Source organism: Pipistrellus kuhlii, unplaced genomic scaffold, assembly GCF_014108245.1.
Source record: "Pipistrellus kuhlii isolate mPipKuh1 unplaced genomic scaffold, mPipKuh1.p scaffold_m20_p_2, whole genome shotgun sequence".
Lineage (NCBI taxonomy): Eukaryota > Metazoa > Chordata > Mammalia > Chiroptera > Vespertilionidae > Pipistrellus > Pipistrellus kuhlii.
In genome coordinates, this window is record NW_023425515.1 from 174,412,118 (window position 1) to 174,428,430 (window position 16,313).

The following is a 16,313-nucleotide window of genomic DNA, read 5'->3' on the forward strand; positions in this document are numbered from 1 at the left end:
AACCGTTTGCCGTTTTTAGAGCAAATTGTTACCGGAGATGAAGAATGGGTGCTGTATGTTAATTTGAAAAGGTGGCCTCAATGGTTGGACAAAAATGAGGCTCCGCAGCCCACGCCAAAACCTGACTTGCATGAGAAAAAAGTGATGTTGTGTGTTTGGTGAAATTTTAAAGGAATTCTTCATTATGAACTTTTACCATCTACCCAAACCATTACAAGTGCAGTGTATAGTGCCCAATTGGAAAGGTTAGCCCAAGCTTTAAGAGAAAAAGAACCCGCGCTGATTAATCGGAAGGGCGTAATTCTTCACCACGATAACGCACGACCGCCTACTGCAAGAATCACTGCTGAAAAACTGCGCCAGTTGGAATGGGAAGTTCTCCCTCAACCTGCATATTCTCCTGATATTGCCCCTTCCGATTACCATTTGTTTCGTTCTTTGCAAAACTTTCTTCTTGGAAAAAAATTTAATAATGAAGAATGCCTCAAAAATGCATTGACCGAATTTTTTGCATCAAAATCACAAGAATTTTACAACAGAGGGATTAAAATGCTTCCTGAGCGTTGAGCACAAGTAGTAGAAAACAACGGCAACTATATTGTTGATTAAATTTTGTTGTATTGTTTAAATAAATTCGATTTTAAAAAGTATTTTAAAACGACATTAATTATTACTAGACCTAACATATAATAAAGAGCTAATATGCAATATTTGGCATGCCCTCACAACATCATGCCAGAATGGCTCAGACACTCAACACTGGGGAGAGAGGAATGGGGACCAGCCATGCTGTGGCCCAGGAGAGGAACAAGCTGCCTGCCCCGCAGTCTCGGCCACCAGCAGCCGTGGCTGCAGCCTGGGAGAGGGACAAGCCGCCCACCCCACAATCCCGGGCACCTAGGGCTGCAGCCCAGGCAAAGCCGCCCACCCATAGTCCCCTGAGGCTGCAGCCTGCCCAGGGGCAAAGCCGGATCAGGTCCTGGGTCCCTGCAGCTGGCCAGAGGGAGGGAAGCCCGGGTCCCAGGTACCTGTGACCAGCCAGAAGAGGGAATCCTGGGTCCTGGATGCAGGGCGAGGAGAAGCTGTTAGGGATGGTCAGGCCAGCAGAGGAGCAGTTATGGTGATCAGGCCAGTAGGAGAGCAGTTAGGGGCTATCAGGCAGGCAGACAAAGGTTATTAGGGGCGATCAGGCAGGCAGGCAAGCAGTTAGGAGCCAGCAGTTCAGACTGCAAGAGGCAGTCAGACATCCCCCAAGGGGTCCCAGATTGGAGAGGGTGCAGGCTGGGCTAAGGGACCAACCCCTCCCCCCACCATGCATGAATTTTGTGTACTGGGCCTCTAGTATTAAATAAAAGCAATCCAAAACAATACTTCTCCATTAATCCCATCACATAAAAAAATCAATGCTTTAATTTTTTCACGTTATATTCTACTAGAGGTCTGGTGCATGGATTCATACACTTGTAGGGTCCCTCAACCTGGCGTGTAGGGATTGGGCCAAAACCTAGTCTGCAATATCCCCCGAAGGGTCCTGGATTGCAAGAGGGCACAAGCCAAGCTGAGGAACCCAACCAGTGCACAATGAGGCCCAAGAGGGACCTCGAGAGGGCTCCAGGGCATGTCCAGCCCATCTCATCCAGTCCAGATTGGCCGGACCCCAGCAACAAGCTAACCTACTGATCAGAGTGTCTGCCCCCTGTGGTTTGACATCATAGTGACTAGTCAAATGAATGGTCACTTAGCATATTAGATTTTTTTTTTCTTTAAATATATTTTTTTATTGATTTTGTACAGAGAGGAAGGGAGAGAAATAGAGAGTTAGAAACATCGATGAGAGACAGTCATCAATCAGCTGCCTCTTGCACACCCCCTTCTGGGGATATGCCCGCAACCAAGGTACATGCCCTTGACCGGAATCGAACCTGGGACCCTTCAGTTCCCAAGCCAACGCTCTATCTGTTGAGCCAAACCGGTCCCGGCAGCATATTAGATTTTTATTATATAGGATTATATAATAATCCTATATAGATTTTTATTATATAGGATCTACATGCATGTTCAACTTTTACACATTTACAATATAGATAACATTTTATAATATAGTCTACATTATTACTATTATACCACAAATATTTCTCCATTTTGCAAAATTTTCTCCCTTAGTCTCCATTTCCTTTTTCATTCTCATCACCTGAGGGTGATCAATAGTAATAGCCTGGCCTGTATCCTCCACAACTTGCTCCAAGTTCATTCACATACAAGTATAGATACATATAATATATGGGAAAGGAAGAAAGGACCGTTTGTTTTTACAAAAATGGAAGCATACTACTTATAAATATACCTTCTCTTTCTGTTAAGCATACCAAATCAAGTTTAATATTCAGAGAAGTTCAAATAAGAAATTGATACAACTTACTAGGCCAGGTAAAATACATACATTTACAAAAGATATTATTTTCTATGTAAACTTTTAAAAGACATAGGGATTTCACACAAAAATATGGACACCAGATTTCATTAGATACCATGCTTTATTAGTGTTATAATATCCAAACATAAAATAATTTTGCTACTTAGAACAAGCCTACCTAATAAATTTTAAAGCTTATTTTAGAAAATAAAATTTTACAATCTTAAAAATTCACTCAAAAATATCCTGACTTTAAAGAGAGAGGATGTGTTTAATACCGGCTTTCATGTGAACTTGGTGCTTTCTATAGAAGAGATGATAAATGGCTATACTATGATGCACTTGCTTCCTCAAAAGTTCACAGAGAGACTAGCATTCAGACATGGTCTGAATACAATCATACTAATCTTATCTAGCCCTGGCTGATGTTGCTCAGGTGCCTGTTCAATTCCTGGTCAGGGCACATACCCAGGTTGCAGGTTCAGAGCCAGATCAGGATACAGGAGACAATCAATCCGATCCATGTTTCTCTCTCTCACATGGATGTTTCTCTCTCTCTCTCTCTCTCTCTCTCTCGCTCTCGCTCTCGCTCTCGCTCTCGCTCTCGCTCTCTCTCGCTCTCTCTCCTTTCTCTTCCCCTCCCTCTCTCCCTTCCCTTTCCCCCCTTACTCTCTCTAAAAAAATAAATAAAAATCAATAAATAAATAAAAATCAATAAAAGCTTTTTTTTTTTTTTGTAAAAAAAAAATCTTGGCCAATACATACCTAGCCCACAAGCATGAAAATAAAAGACTTCAGGAAGGCCTACAAAGAACTTTAAGGTTGTTAAACCCACTGATCTTAAAATACACTCTCCCACCTTACCATAACCCAGAAAAATCAGAAGATCCCTAAATCTGGATCCACAGGAGAGAACTTTGGGATAAAGAGGATGATAAGATTTATAGAAGCTCCCAAAAATACAAAGCAGATAACTTGGTACTAAAGCCATAGAGCCTTTAATGTAACAGGTAAACTTCTCTTACCAAAAATCAATATGTTTTCTGAATTCTCATTACGTGAATATCACAGGTATCAGAAATGCAAAAAAGCAATGAAATATGGGCTCTATCAGGAAGGATTTCACAATTTAGCAAGAGCCAAAATATATTATCCTAATAATCACAAATATCATAACACAATGCCTCGCATAGAGCTCATCAATTAACATATGTGATTAACAACTTTTTGTGAGTTATGATTATAAAAGTCAAAGGCAGTAAGCATCATAAATACAATGCAATTTCAGATTAAATAACTGAAAGTTATCATCTAGGCTTATTTTGTTTAAACTTAACTCAAAGCAAACAGTCATTTTAAAAGATACTGTACTGTATAGTCCCTACTAATCTCCTTGGAGTATACATATGGAATTGACATGGAGTTTATCTCCCACACACGCGATGGAATCCACGTTCATTGTGCATGCAGGAGATGGAATCCAGGTGGAGTTTATCACGCACACAGGCGCATGATGGGATCCACGTGGAGGTCACTACGAGTGGTGCCACATAGAAAAAAAGCACACATGTACCACGTGTACCATTCACAACAACCCTACTGAACATTCTAACCAAATATCAAAAATGGGCCGAAACTGGTTTTGCTCAGTGGACAGAGCATCGGCCTGCAGACTGAAAGGTCCCAGGTTCGATTCCGGTCAAGGGCATGTATGTTGGTTGCGGGCACATCCCCAGTAGGGGGTGTGCAAGAGGCAGCTGATTGATGAGTCTCTCTCATTGATGTTTCTAACTCTCTATCCCTCTCTCTTCCTCTCTGTAAAAAATCAATAAAATATATATATATATTTTTAAATGGATTAGGGAGCCCAAAAGATACTGAATGTAACCCTCCACCACAATGAAACTGGTAAAACTAAAGGGAAACCTGCACAAGTACTATGTATTTTACATGTTGTTAAAAAAGTTTAGACAGCCAAGAAGTTTAGACAGTTAAAAGTTTTAAGTGTATAATAAGAGAAAGAATATGTGAATTTGTTACCAAAGTGCATAGATGTTTTCTAGAACATTATATTTTATAAGGTGAATAACAACAGCTTTAGTAGAAGAATTCAGAGATCTCCTTGAATGACATTAAATATCTAAAGTAATTTACCCCCATTATTTTAATTGGTGGCCATATGCCATATGGCCAAACCTAATGAGGAAGAATCGTTTAAAACTCAAAGCTTGGAGCACACCTAGGCTGGTGGATCAAACTCTCAGCACGCCCATGGCGGAATAGCTTTCCACACAGGTAAAACCAAAAACCTACTTTTCCACAAATGTACCCTGACGGCATCTACTCTCTGTATGGTGGGGAAGGGAAGGGAATTTTTTGTACATATTTGTATAAAAATTATTTACTTTCCTTTTGAGGGTTTTATTTTTTTAAGAAAAAACAAATTCAGTAGATTTAGACCTCTGAACTTTTTTTTTTTAATTTCACTCTCCACGGTTTTATAGAAGAAAAATAGAGATATTGTGAGATTTTAAAAATAAAAGAATTTTCTAAAGGCAAAAAATAACAATAATAAAACTCAAAGCTTGAAGAAAAATTTAAAATTTAAAAACACGTGCATTCCACACCCAATATTTATATTAAATGAACCACTTGGACCTATTTCATACAGCTTAACCTGTTCTATCTATGACTGATTATTGCATGAGGATCTAAAATTTTATAAAACTAAGACTATAAACATTAAATTTTAATTGCTCAAAATACAATGAAATGCCTAAATAACTGGTGAATGGATAAAGTATAGCTAAACATGTGATTAAAACAAGTACAGTAGCCAAAACCGGTTTGCCTCAGTGGTAGAGCATCGGTTTGCGGACTGAAAGGTCCCAGGTTCGATTCTGGTCAAGGGCATGTACCTTGGTTGCGGGCACATCCCCGGTGGGGGGGGTGCAAGAGGCAGCTGGTCGATGTTTCTCTCTCATCGACGTTTCTAGCTCTCTATCCCTCTCTCCTCCTCTCTGTAAAAAATCAATAAAATATATTTTTTTAAAAAAACAAGTACAGTAAAATGTTAATGGTAAATCTAGGTTGTGGGTATACGGATGTTCCCTGTAAATTTTTCAATTTTGCTGTGTAGTTGAAAATATTTTCCTAATAAACTGTTGAAAAAAATAGTACACACTTCTTTGGTTATTTATAATTCAAGCTTTTAAGGAGAGAAACCTAGATTAAAGAAACGCCTGTATGGTGTCCAACACAAGGATTAAAATCCCAGCTCAATGTCTTAACTAGCTATCTGATCTTAATTACTTCACCCCGCTATGCCTACATTTCTCTTCATCTGAAAAAATGGGTTTTACACAGAGTTAATGTGAAGTTAAATTTTCCCTAGAAACCACAGTGCCAGGCATATAAGCACTCAAAATGTTAGACGTTAATATCATGAGATTGCTAATTTTGCACTATGAAAGATCATTCTCAATAAAGATTAAGTAGTGCCCGGCTGGTGTGGTTGGACGTGCACCATGAACCAAGAGGTCACAGGCTGGATTCCTGGTCAGGCCATTAGCCCTGACAGCCAGCGCGATCCCCAATAGTGGGTACAGAGGGGGCAGCCAATTCTCAGATTCTCATCGATGCTCTCTCCCTTCCTCTCTCTAAAGTCAATAAAAACACATCTTTAGAAAGATTAATAATTTTCCCCCCGCAGTTGGCTTAGCACTAATTTGATCTTTGTGAGACCACTCCCAAAAGGAAGATTCCTGATAGCGAACTCACACTGCTTAACATTCTGGGGGAGGAAAGAGGAGGGGGAGCTGTACAAGTCTGAAAAATATCGCTGAATCGATAGCACAATATTGTTCTCCATCTGAGGGGGGGGGGGGGGGGGAAGCCATCTGGAATTAAATTTTAAAAGTTTCAAGACAAACTTTCTAAGTTCAACCTCTCCAGAACTGGCTTCACCTCTGCAGACACAGCCTTGTGTTGACAAAACTTGCCCTACTCTTCCCACGTTAATTGTTGGCAAAGAAACCAGACCAGAACACTTGGCATTTTATAGTTGCCAAAAAATCTTCCTCCTAAATCAGGACATGCCGACGACCCCCACTTGTTCACAGGTGGGAAGAGCGCGACCTCTACCGCGGTCTGGATAACGGTGAGGGGAAGCGGAGGAACAGGAGGGAGGAGAAGGAATTGGCGACGGTGCTACCACAGAACCCTCCGGTTACCCCTCAGGAGACCCCCCTCGCGACTTCATTCCCGCCGCCGCCGCCGCCGCCGCCCCCCGCGCCGGTCCTATCCCCAGCGAAACTTCCAGACCGATTTGTGCAAGATGCACTTGCGACTATGACTCGTCCCCTCCCCAGGCCCAAGGAACCGACCCCCAATGCTGGGGGGGGGGGGGCTGAAAAAATTTGCAAAAGCAAACATCCCCCTCCCTCTTCCCGTCCCCCTCCCACTCCCACTCCCACCCCGCAGCAAATCTTTGTCCCACCTGCCCGAGGAGTACTCTCCGGCGCGCTCCGGACCCATGGTGGCCTCAGTCCTGCCCGCCACCTTCCCCGAACCCGGACTCGGCGACCCTCGACGAGCCTGCGCCCGGCCATTCCGGGCCCCGGCCCCGGCCCGGGACGCAGCTCCCGCCCCGCCCCCCCGCCGCCCGCCACCCGCCACCCGAGTTCAGCCTCACCTCACCTACCCTCCTTCGGGGGCCGGACTCCACCTCTCTCTCCGCCATGTTGGGCCCCACTTGGAACCGCTGCGGCTCCCGGCGCGGTGGCGGTGGCGGTGGCACCTCTCGGGCCCCCGGCCCCCGCCCACACTGCAGCCACGGCCGCCTCAAAGGCAGCTTCCTGGGATCCGGCCGAACCTGGTGCCTCCGAGCGGGGAGGCGGCGGGTGCTGCGCGCCGGGTGGGATAGCTTGCGATCCCACGGGCGCGCGCGCGTGGGCGGTAGGGCCTGCCCAGGAAAGGGGGTGGGGGCTGGGACTCGGGGGGTTAATGGCCTCCAAGGGGCCCCGTGAGTAGGATTATTTTCTCTCAGAGAAATTCCTCCGCCTGCGGTTTCTTAAAGGGATCACTAAACCAGCCCCTTGCGCGCGCCCCTGGTGCGCAGGCGCACCGTAAGCCCCTCCCTCCTTTCCCATCAAGCCCCGGGTCCTGAGCCTGCGCGGTAAGTGGCCCAGGGTAGGCCAAATCCTGCAAGTCTCTGCTTGCCAACAGCTACTCCCACCACTCAACTATGGCCGCTGCCTTAAAGGGGCCGTGACACAGTGATGGAGGAGGAATAAAAGAAATTAGTGAAAGGGCTATCTGGAGAATTGGGGAAAATGGTGTTGGGGGTGGTCCAGGTCACCATCTTACACCTGACTGCAGAAATACCATTGTGTAGAGAAAATGATGGTGGACTGAAGTTCTCAGTGGACCTCTGAAGGTGAAGAATCCCAATCAATGAGAGGACAGCCAGTCATTTCAAGGAGACACAGCTTTCCTGCCTTTTAGACAGCATGGTCTGAAGCACAGAGCGCAGAACATTAAGGGCCAACTGGTTGCCTAACCTCAAATTAGATCCTCTGGTGATTCTGAAGACTGAACAAACAACTGGAGAGAGTTTCCTCAATAATTTGTCCTTAGAATATCTAAATCAAGAGGATTTTAGGGACCATCTACTCCAATGCTCCCAGTGGTAAAATTGGAGCTTGGTCAAGGGAAGTGATTTGTCCCAGGGCATCTAGAGCACATGTGTCAAACACAAGGCCCGCGGGCCAAATCCGTCCCGCCAGGCCTTGCAATGTGGCCCGCACCGCGCTGTCATCACTGCACTCCGCTGCGTTTCCATCACAATGACAGTTTATGACTGTTCAGTAAACCATTCGGCCTGCGATGTAGGCTGGATTTTAGATTTTGGCCCCTTCTCTGATTGAGTTCGACACCCCTAACCTAGAGGCTGGTGTGAATAGACTGAAGATTTCAGTCACCTTCATCCAGGCTTTCCAACACACCAAGCTGTCTTCAAACCAAAAGGTAATTTTTTTAACCTAGAAGATTACAGTTCTACGATACTTTAAGAAATTTGTAATTTTACTCTGAAGATGTGCCATGGTTTGCAGATATTATGTGTCCTCACTCGCCTCCATTGTAGCAGCTTTAAGAATTTGACTTAAAGAATAAGCAACTTCATCTCTAACCAGAAAACTGGAAAATAGATTTGGGTCTATCTTGCCCTGAAACCAAAGCTGAGGATTCCTGAAGAGAATGGGTCCTTGATTCATTCCTCTTTATCCATTCCAGTCCCCTACCTTAAGGTGGAAAAAATTGCCCTAATGGTTTTCATGATGATAGTTTAGGGAGATCATATGTAAGAAATGCCAAGAAGTTACCTCTGAAGATCATTCCCATGACCAAAAAAGAAAAAGAAAAACACTTTTTTTTTTTTCAAAAGTACCTCCTAAAATCACAGGATAATGAGATGTAAACTTCTGTTTGTCATTTTAACTTTTGTGTGTCACTTGGTAGCTCTTTTGAAACTGAGAACTTGCCTAATTTTCCTGAAAACTACCTTCGAAATTGCTGGAAGTTTCCATGCTGATTCTTGCTTAGGCCTGTTCATCTTTAATTTCACATCTACGTAGGGAAAAAGGGAAAAGAGCCAAAAGAAAAGAATATATTTCAGCCAGAATTTTACAATGTATAGTTCAGTCAGAATCTTTCATTCCATATTCAGAACAAGATGGAAATGAGAAGAAAAGCCAAGAAAAAGTAGTTCCAGGGAATGTGGGTACATGAAAGGTCTAGTAGTTTCCACCTGTCTTTATTATTAGTGGAATATTCCCTTCTAATAAAACCTGATGGCTTAAAATGACATTACTAAATTTGAAGTGGAAATAAGGAGTCCATAAACCTGCTCACCAAATCTCCCTTTGCCCCCTCTCTTCTTTCTATGTGCCCTCTCACTATTACAGAAATGTTGCATTTTCCAGAACACAGTTTAAAGCCACGTTTCATCCAACTCCACATTTTAAAGATGGAGTTACAGAGGCCCAGAAAGATGTGACTTGCTTGAAATCATCGAAAGGGCTAGTAACAACATCAGGGCTAAAACAGTTATCAACTCCCAGCATAAGGCTGTCTCCTATATCAAACTGTTTCTAGATGATTGCTGTCAAATTTTTTGTTGCTTTTTATATCTTTAATATTTAACATTTTTCATTTGATGTAGCATAAACATATTATCATGCTGATAAATATTAACCTACAACATTTTTATGGCTTCATATATTTCATGTATAATTAGAGCATACATTTTTCTGGGTCCCCACCTCATTTTTTTTTTATTGTCAAATGATCTTTAATTGAAATATTTTCTTTTGTGGATCTTCTTTTTTTTTTTTTTTTTAATATATTTTTATTGACCTTAGAGAGGAAGGGGAAGGGAGAGAGAGATAGAAACATCAGTGATGAGAGAGAACCATTGATTGGCTGTCTTCTGCACACCCCCTATTGGGAATTGAGCCCACAGCTCAGGCCTATGCCCTTGACCAGAATCAAACCCGGGACCTTTCAGTCTGCAGGCGACACTCTATCCAAACCAGCCAGGGTTACTTTGTGATTCTTAATTAACTGGACATTTCACTGAACCATGTTGATGTCATGAGGGTGACAGCCTTCAACATTAAGGACCACAGACTGGGCAGTCCCCAGAATCTCTTTAATGGTTCCAGAGACTATCTAGCTAAAGATGAGTGCTATATCTGTTGAGCAATGTTAACAATCTCACCAAAAGTGCAATTTCCAGCCCTGGCCATTGTGGCTCAGTTGGTTGAGCATTATCCCATGCGCTGAAAGTTTGCCAGTTCCATTCCCAGTCAGTGCACATACCCAGGTTTTGAGTTCAATCTAATGTGCCCAAGAATGTTTCTCTCCCTCTCCCTTCCTCTCTCTAAAAAGAAAGAAAGAAAATCAATTTAAAAAGTGATATTTTCACTGTACTTAAGGTTTTCTTGCTTCTTTCTCTCTTGGCAGTTCTTTGAGGACTTTGCTGATCAGGGCAGAGACAGAAGGTACTATCTTAATCTGGGCTTATTTGTACTGAATGGAGAGTTTCACTGTAACCTTTAATTTTTAATTTATTAATTTTTAATATATCTTTATTGATTCCAGAGAGAAATGGAGAGAAAGAGAGATAGAAACATCAATGATGAGAGAGAATCATTGATCTGCTGCCTCCTGCATGCCCCACACTGGGGACCAAGACCACAACACAGGCATGTGCCCTTGACTGGAATCAAACCCTGGATCCTTTAGTCCACAGGCCGTTGCTCCATCCACTGAGAGAAACCCGCCAGGTCCAATTTATTAATTTTTTAATAAATTAGAGAGAGAGAAACATTGATTTGTTGTCCAACTTATTTATACTTTCGTTGGTTGATTCTTTTATGTGCCCTGACCAGGAATTGAACCTGCAACCTTACAATTTCTGACAACACTCTAACCAACTAAGCTACCTGGCCAGGGCTCACTGTAATTTTTAGACAAAGCATATCAAACTTAAAGGCTAACATGGGCCAAATAAGCAAGGTTTACATTTATGTGGGCCATAAAAAAACAAAAACTTCAATTTTCATAGAAACATAGGTTTATTTCCATAGAGACATGCTGAATACAAAGGACTGAAATAAATGAGTCATCATTAACATAAAATAATAGATTAATATTTTTTTAACATTAACTTACCAGACATTAAATAACTGCACAAATTAATAAGTAGAATGCAAATAAACCTATTTTTCTTGTTCTGCAAAAGTGAAATATTTCCTGTTGCACACGTCCAACAAGTCAGTACAAAACTGATGACATAGCAATCAGATGCTAAAATATTCACTGCTAGTATTAGTGGGGGAAAATGGTGTTCCTGCATGTAAAGCTTGTAAGGAAAATGAATGCAACATGATTATAGTCATCAGTCATTAGCGAACATTGTAGTTTGTTATTAATGACTAGTGATCTAGTGCGCGGATTTGTGCACATTGAGAGGAAATTAATTAGAAGAGCAGTCGCCATCTGGTGGTCTGCGGACCACTGGTAGTCCATGATGTCCGAAAGGTTGGCGACCACTGAATTAGAAGGTGGCAAGCAAGACCGGGCAAGATAGCTGAAACTGGTTTGGCTCAGTGGATAGAGCATCAGTTTGCGGACTGAAAGGTCCCTGGTTCGATTCCGGTCAAGGGCATGTACATTGGTTGCGGGCACATCCCCAGTGGGGGGTGTGCAAGAGGCAGCTGGTCGATGTTTCTCTCTCATCGATGTTTCTAGCTCTTTATCACTCTCCCTGCCTCTCTGTAAAAAATCAATAAAATATTTTTTTTAAAAAAAAACCTCTTAAAAAAGACTGGGCAAGATGGGCCAGACACACCCTGGAACCAACCTCCCACCGTCCCTCCCTGGCTGACTGCACGTGGAATGGCACAGTGGCTTGCAGAGCATCTGCAGAATAAGTGGGGTCCCTCTGGCAGGTGGGGACCCTTGGCCTGGCCTGCAAGGATTGGGCCAAAACTGTCTCTCCGACATCCCCCAAGGGGTCCCAGAGCAGGAGAGGGCACTCTGCAAAGTTGCTGTTGTACAGGGTGTGGAACACAAATGCAAGTGTGCAATAAACCAGATTCTGGGCCAACAGAGCCCCAGTAACAACATAACCAATGGCTGAAGGTGGAATTGTGCAGCCCTGCAAAAAATCAGGCTCCCTCCTCTCTGGTTTTGGGGTGCATCATCCAAGAGCTGCCGCTGCCAATAGAAAAGTTCCTTATGTTTTCCCCTCCACCAGGTTCCTACCCCACCCTCTGCCCTTTCCCCACCCCCCATTGTCCTCATCCATAGGTGCACAGTTTATGTTCAGTCTCTTCCCGCACCCCCACTCCTCTTTTCCCTGAGAATCATCAGTCCACTCCCCTTCTATACCTCTGATTTTATTATATTCACCAGTTAATATTGTTCATCAGATTTTTTAATTCCTTTGGTTTTTAGATTCACTTGTTGATAGTAATGTATTTGTTGTTCATAATTTTTATCTTTATTTTCTTTCTCTTCCGAAAGAAACTCCTTCAGCAATTCATATAATTCTGGTTTGGTGGTGATGAACTCCTTTAGCTTTTTTTTTATTAGTGAAGCTCTTTATCTGGCCTTTGATTCTGAGTGATAGCTTTGCTGGGTAGAGTATTTTTGGCTGTAGGTTCTTGCTATTCATCACCTTGAATATTTCTTGCCATTCCCATCTGGCCTGCATAGTTTCTGTTGAGAAATCAGCTGACAATTGTATGGGTGCTCCTTTATAGGTAACTACCTGTTTCTCTCTTGCTGCTTTTAATATTCTCTCTTTGTCTTTTGCTCTTGGAATTTTAATTATGATGTGTCTTGGTATGGTCCTCTTTGGATTCCTTTTGTTTGGGGTTCTGTGTGCTCCTGGACTTGTAGGTCTAATTCTTTCACCAGGTGGGGGAAGTTTTCTGTCACTATTTCTTTCAGTATGTTTTCAGTATCTTCCTCTCTCTCATCTTCTGGGATGCCTATAATTCTGATGTTGGTTCGTTTGAAGTTGTCCCAGAGGTTTCTTACACTATCTTCAACTTTCTGGATTTTCTTGTCTTCTTGCTTCTGCGGAGGAGTATCTTCTGGCTCTTTATGTTCCAAATCTTTGACTTGATTCTCCTGATCTTCCATACTCTTTTTTGGACTCTGTATAATATTTTTTTTTTATTTCAGACAATGTATTCTGTATTTCTTGTTGATTTCTTATTATTTCTTGTTGATCCCTTATTATTTCTTGTTGATCCCTTATTATTTCTAGTTGATTCCTTTTCATATCCTCATAGGTCTTATCGACCTTTTCTAGGAAATTGTTGAAAAACCTTATAAGCGTGGTTTTGAACTCTATATCCAGTCGCTTTTTGTCCTCCATTTCTTTCGTTTGTGATCTGTTTCCTTGTCTCAGCATTTCATATATATATATATATAACGTATAACAGGATATTGTAAAAATAAAGTTACGAAATTTTTATTAAAATGTTTCTTACATACTGTTATATTGGCTAGGCTGCAAAAATATTTGTTGTGTGCTACAAGTTTGACATGCTTACTTTAGACACTTCAATCACTGGTTGCTTTGGCAATGCTATCACCAACCTTTTTTTGGAGACAGACCCAAGAGACTAATCATGAGAACCAGGACAGGCATGGCATCAAATTCCTTACTGGTGCAGCTCAGATATATGACTTTGATCTTGTTGGGATACAACTTTGGCAGCATAGTGGATGTGGCTAGTGTCAGATGAACCCACATTGAAGACAACTGAAGGAAGTTGCACATAGGCCTCCTCTAAGCTGAAATCCAGAAAGTCCTAGTCCCCTTTTCTAGGACTTGTGCATGAAATTTGTGTACATGAGGGGAGGGGAGGTCTCTCAGGTCAGCCTGCACCCTCTCACAGTCTAGAAGCCCTTGTGGGATGTCTGACTGCCGGCTTAGCGCTGCCAGCGAGGCAGGAGAGGCTCCCGCCACCCCAGCTTCGCTCACCAGCTATACGCCCGGCTCAGGGATTCTTGCTGAGCAGCGCTACCCCTATGGGAGCGCGCTGACCACCAGGGAGCAGCTCCTGCATTGAGCATCTTCCCCCTACTGGTCAGTGTGTGTCATAGCAACCAGTCATTCTGCTGTTTGGTCAATTTGCATATAAGTCTTTTATTGTGTAGGATTTTATTTATTTTTTTACTGTTAACAACAGGATGGTAAACAACATTACAGTAAATGTCCTTTTACACACAACTTTGCAAACATCTTAAATATTTCATTAGGGTACATTTCTAAATGTACAATGGCTGAGTCAAAATTTATGACTTTTGATTCATGCTGCCAGATTGCCTTCCAGAAAGACACCAGTTACACTTGCACCAGCTGTGTCAGCTTACTACAAGCTCCCAAACTAGATACTACATTTTTTAAATAATTAAAATATAACTTACATGCAGAAAAGTGTACAAATTATAAGTATATAACAACGTTTTTTAAAATATTGTGTAAAATACTTGTAAAGTTGACTATTTTACTATTTTTAAGTGCACAATGCATTGGCATTAAATAAAACATTCACATTGTTCTACAACCATCACCAGCAACCAACTCAGGAATTCTTTTCATCATGTAAAACTATAAGTCTACACCAAGTAAATGATAACTCCCCATTGCTTGATTAATTTTTAAAACATATAACCAGCCGAAACCAGTTTGGCTCAGTGGATAAATCATTGGCCTGCGAACTGAAAGGTCCCAGGTTTGATTCTGGTCAAGGGCATGTACCTTTGTTGCGGGCACATCCCCAGTAGCGGGTGTACAAGAGGCAGCTGATCAATGATTCTCTCTCATCGGTGTTTCTAACTATCTATCTCTCTCTCTTCCTCTCTGTAAAAAAGTCAATAAAAATATATTTTAAAAATAAAATAAAATAAAACATAACCAGCTCCCAGATCAATAAATGAAATATTACCAATCTCCCTAAGCTCCCCTAAGTATCTCCTTCAAGTTAGTAAGCCCACACACAAAAGGATGAATTCCAGCTGGGCTTTCTTAATAGCAATGCCAATTTGATAAAATAATGGTATCTTACTGTTCACTTAATTTCTGTGAATTATTTAAGGAAACAATTAAATATGACTTTTGACCATTTGTATTTCTTCTGTAGCAATATTAAATGTTATTTAATTCTCAAAAACCCTCTTCTCTCTCTCTCCCAAATTAAAAAAAAAAAAAAAAAAAAAACAGTGAGAAGAAATTCAATAGAATTGACAAAACTTGAGCTAGATTGACTAAAGAAAAAAGAGGGAAGTTCAAATGAGTTAAATCATAAATAAAATGGGGCCATTACTACCAATTCTATAAAAATAAAAAGGATCACCCAGACAGCATGGCTCAGCGGTTGAGTGTCAATTCCAAGTCAGGGCACATGCTCAGGTGTGGGCTCCATTCTCAGTAGGGCACACAGGAGGCAGTCAATTAATGATTCTCTCTCATCACTGATGTTTCATCTCCCTGTCTCCATACCCCCTCCTTCCTGAAATTAATAAAAACATGTATAAAAAATAAAAAGTTGTCATTTAAAAGATAAATAAACAAGGGAACGTTTGACACATTACTAAATGGATGAGCCTTGAAGAATTAGACTATGTGAAATAAGCTAGTCATAAAAAAAGACAAATATTGTATGATTCCACTTATATAAAGTATCGAAAGTAGTCCAGTTCACAGAAACAGGAAGCAGAAGCATGGTTGTCAGGGACTGAGGGGAGAGGGGACTAGAGATTTAGTGTTTAATAGGTACAATTTCAGTTGGTAAAGTGAAGAAGTTACAGATATGGATAATGATAATGGTTACACAAAAATAAATGTACTTAGTCCAGCCGATGTGCCTCAGTGGTTGAACATTGACCTATGAACCAGGAGGTCATGATTCAATTCCCAATCAGGATATATGCCCAGATTGCAGGCTCAATCTCCAGTGTGGGGCAGCCAATCAATGATACTCTCTCATCATTGATGTTCTCTGTCTCCCTCTCCTTGCGCTCTGAAATCAAGAAAAATATATTTTTAAGTGTACTTAATGTTATAGAACTATACACTTAAAATGGTTAAACAGTAAATTTATGTTATATATATTTTACCACAATGAAATGAAATTATATAAACAACTTTACCATTTTATAGATAAAAATATTAAAATCTATCAAGATTATGGGACTTTATACACCTAAGAAGTAGAAATGGTTTTCAAATTCAAAGATGTTTAACCCCAACACCTATGTTATTTCTACTACAACAGTTTTTATTTGTTTAAAGAAAAAATTGTATTGATTTGAG

The 16,313-nt window shown here is 41.5% G+C and overlaps 1 protein-coding gene across 17 annotated transcripts in view; it reads right to left on the bottom strand.

Moving 5' to 3' along the window:
* ZMYM4 (zinc finger MYM-type containing 4) overlaps positions 1-7,517 on the bottom strand; it is a 135,265-nt gene extending 127,748 nt beyond the window's left edge. For 4 of the 17 annotated variants that reach the window (XM_036444171.2, XM_045584862.1, XM_045584867.1 and 1 more), the window contains exon 1: positions 7,116-7,513. In XM_036444171.2, coding sequence (XP_036300064.1) covers positions 7,116-7,154 — 39 coding nt within the window. In that variant the 5' untranslated portion in view covers positions 7,155-7,513. Of the gene's footprint in view, positions 1-6,911; positions 7,029-7,106 lie in introns of those variants that run through there. The other 13 variants (XM_045584863.1, XM_045584868.1, XM_045584865.1 and 10 more) reach the window with 7 other exon arrangements.
* Positions 7,518-16,313: the final 8,796 nt, after the last annotated feature.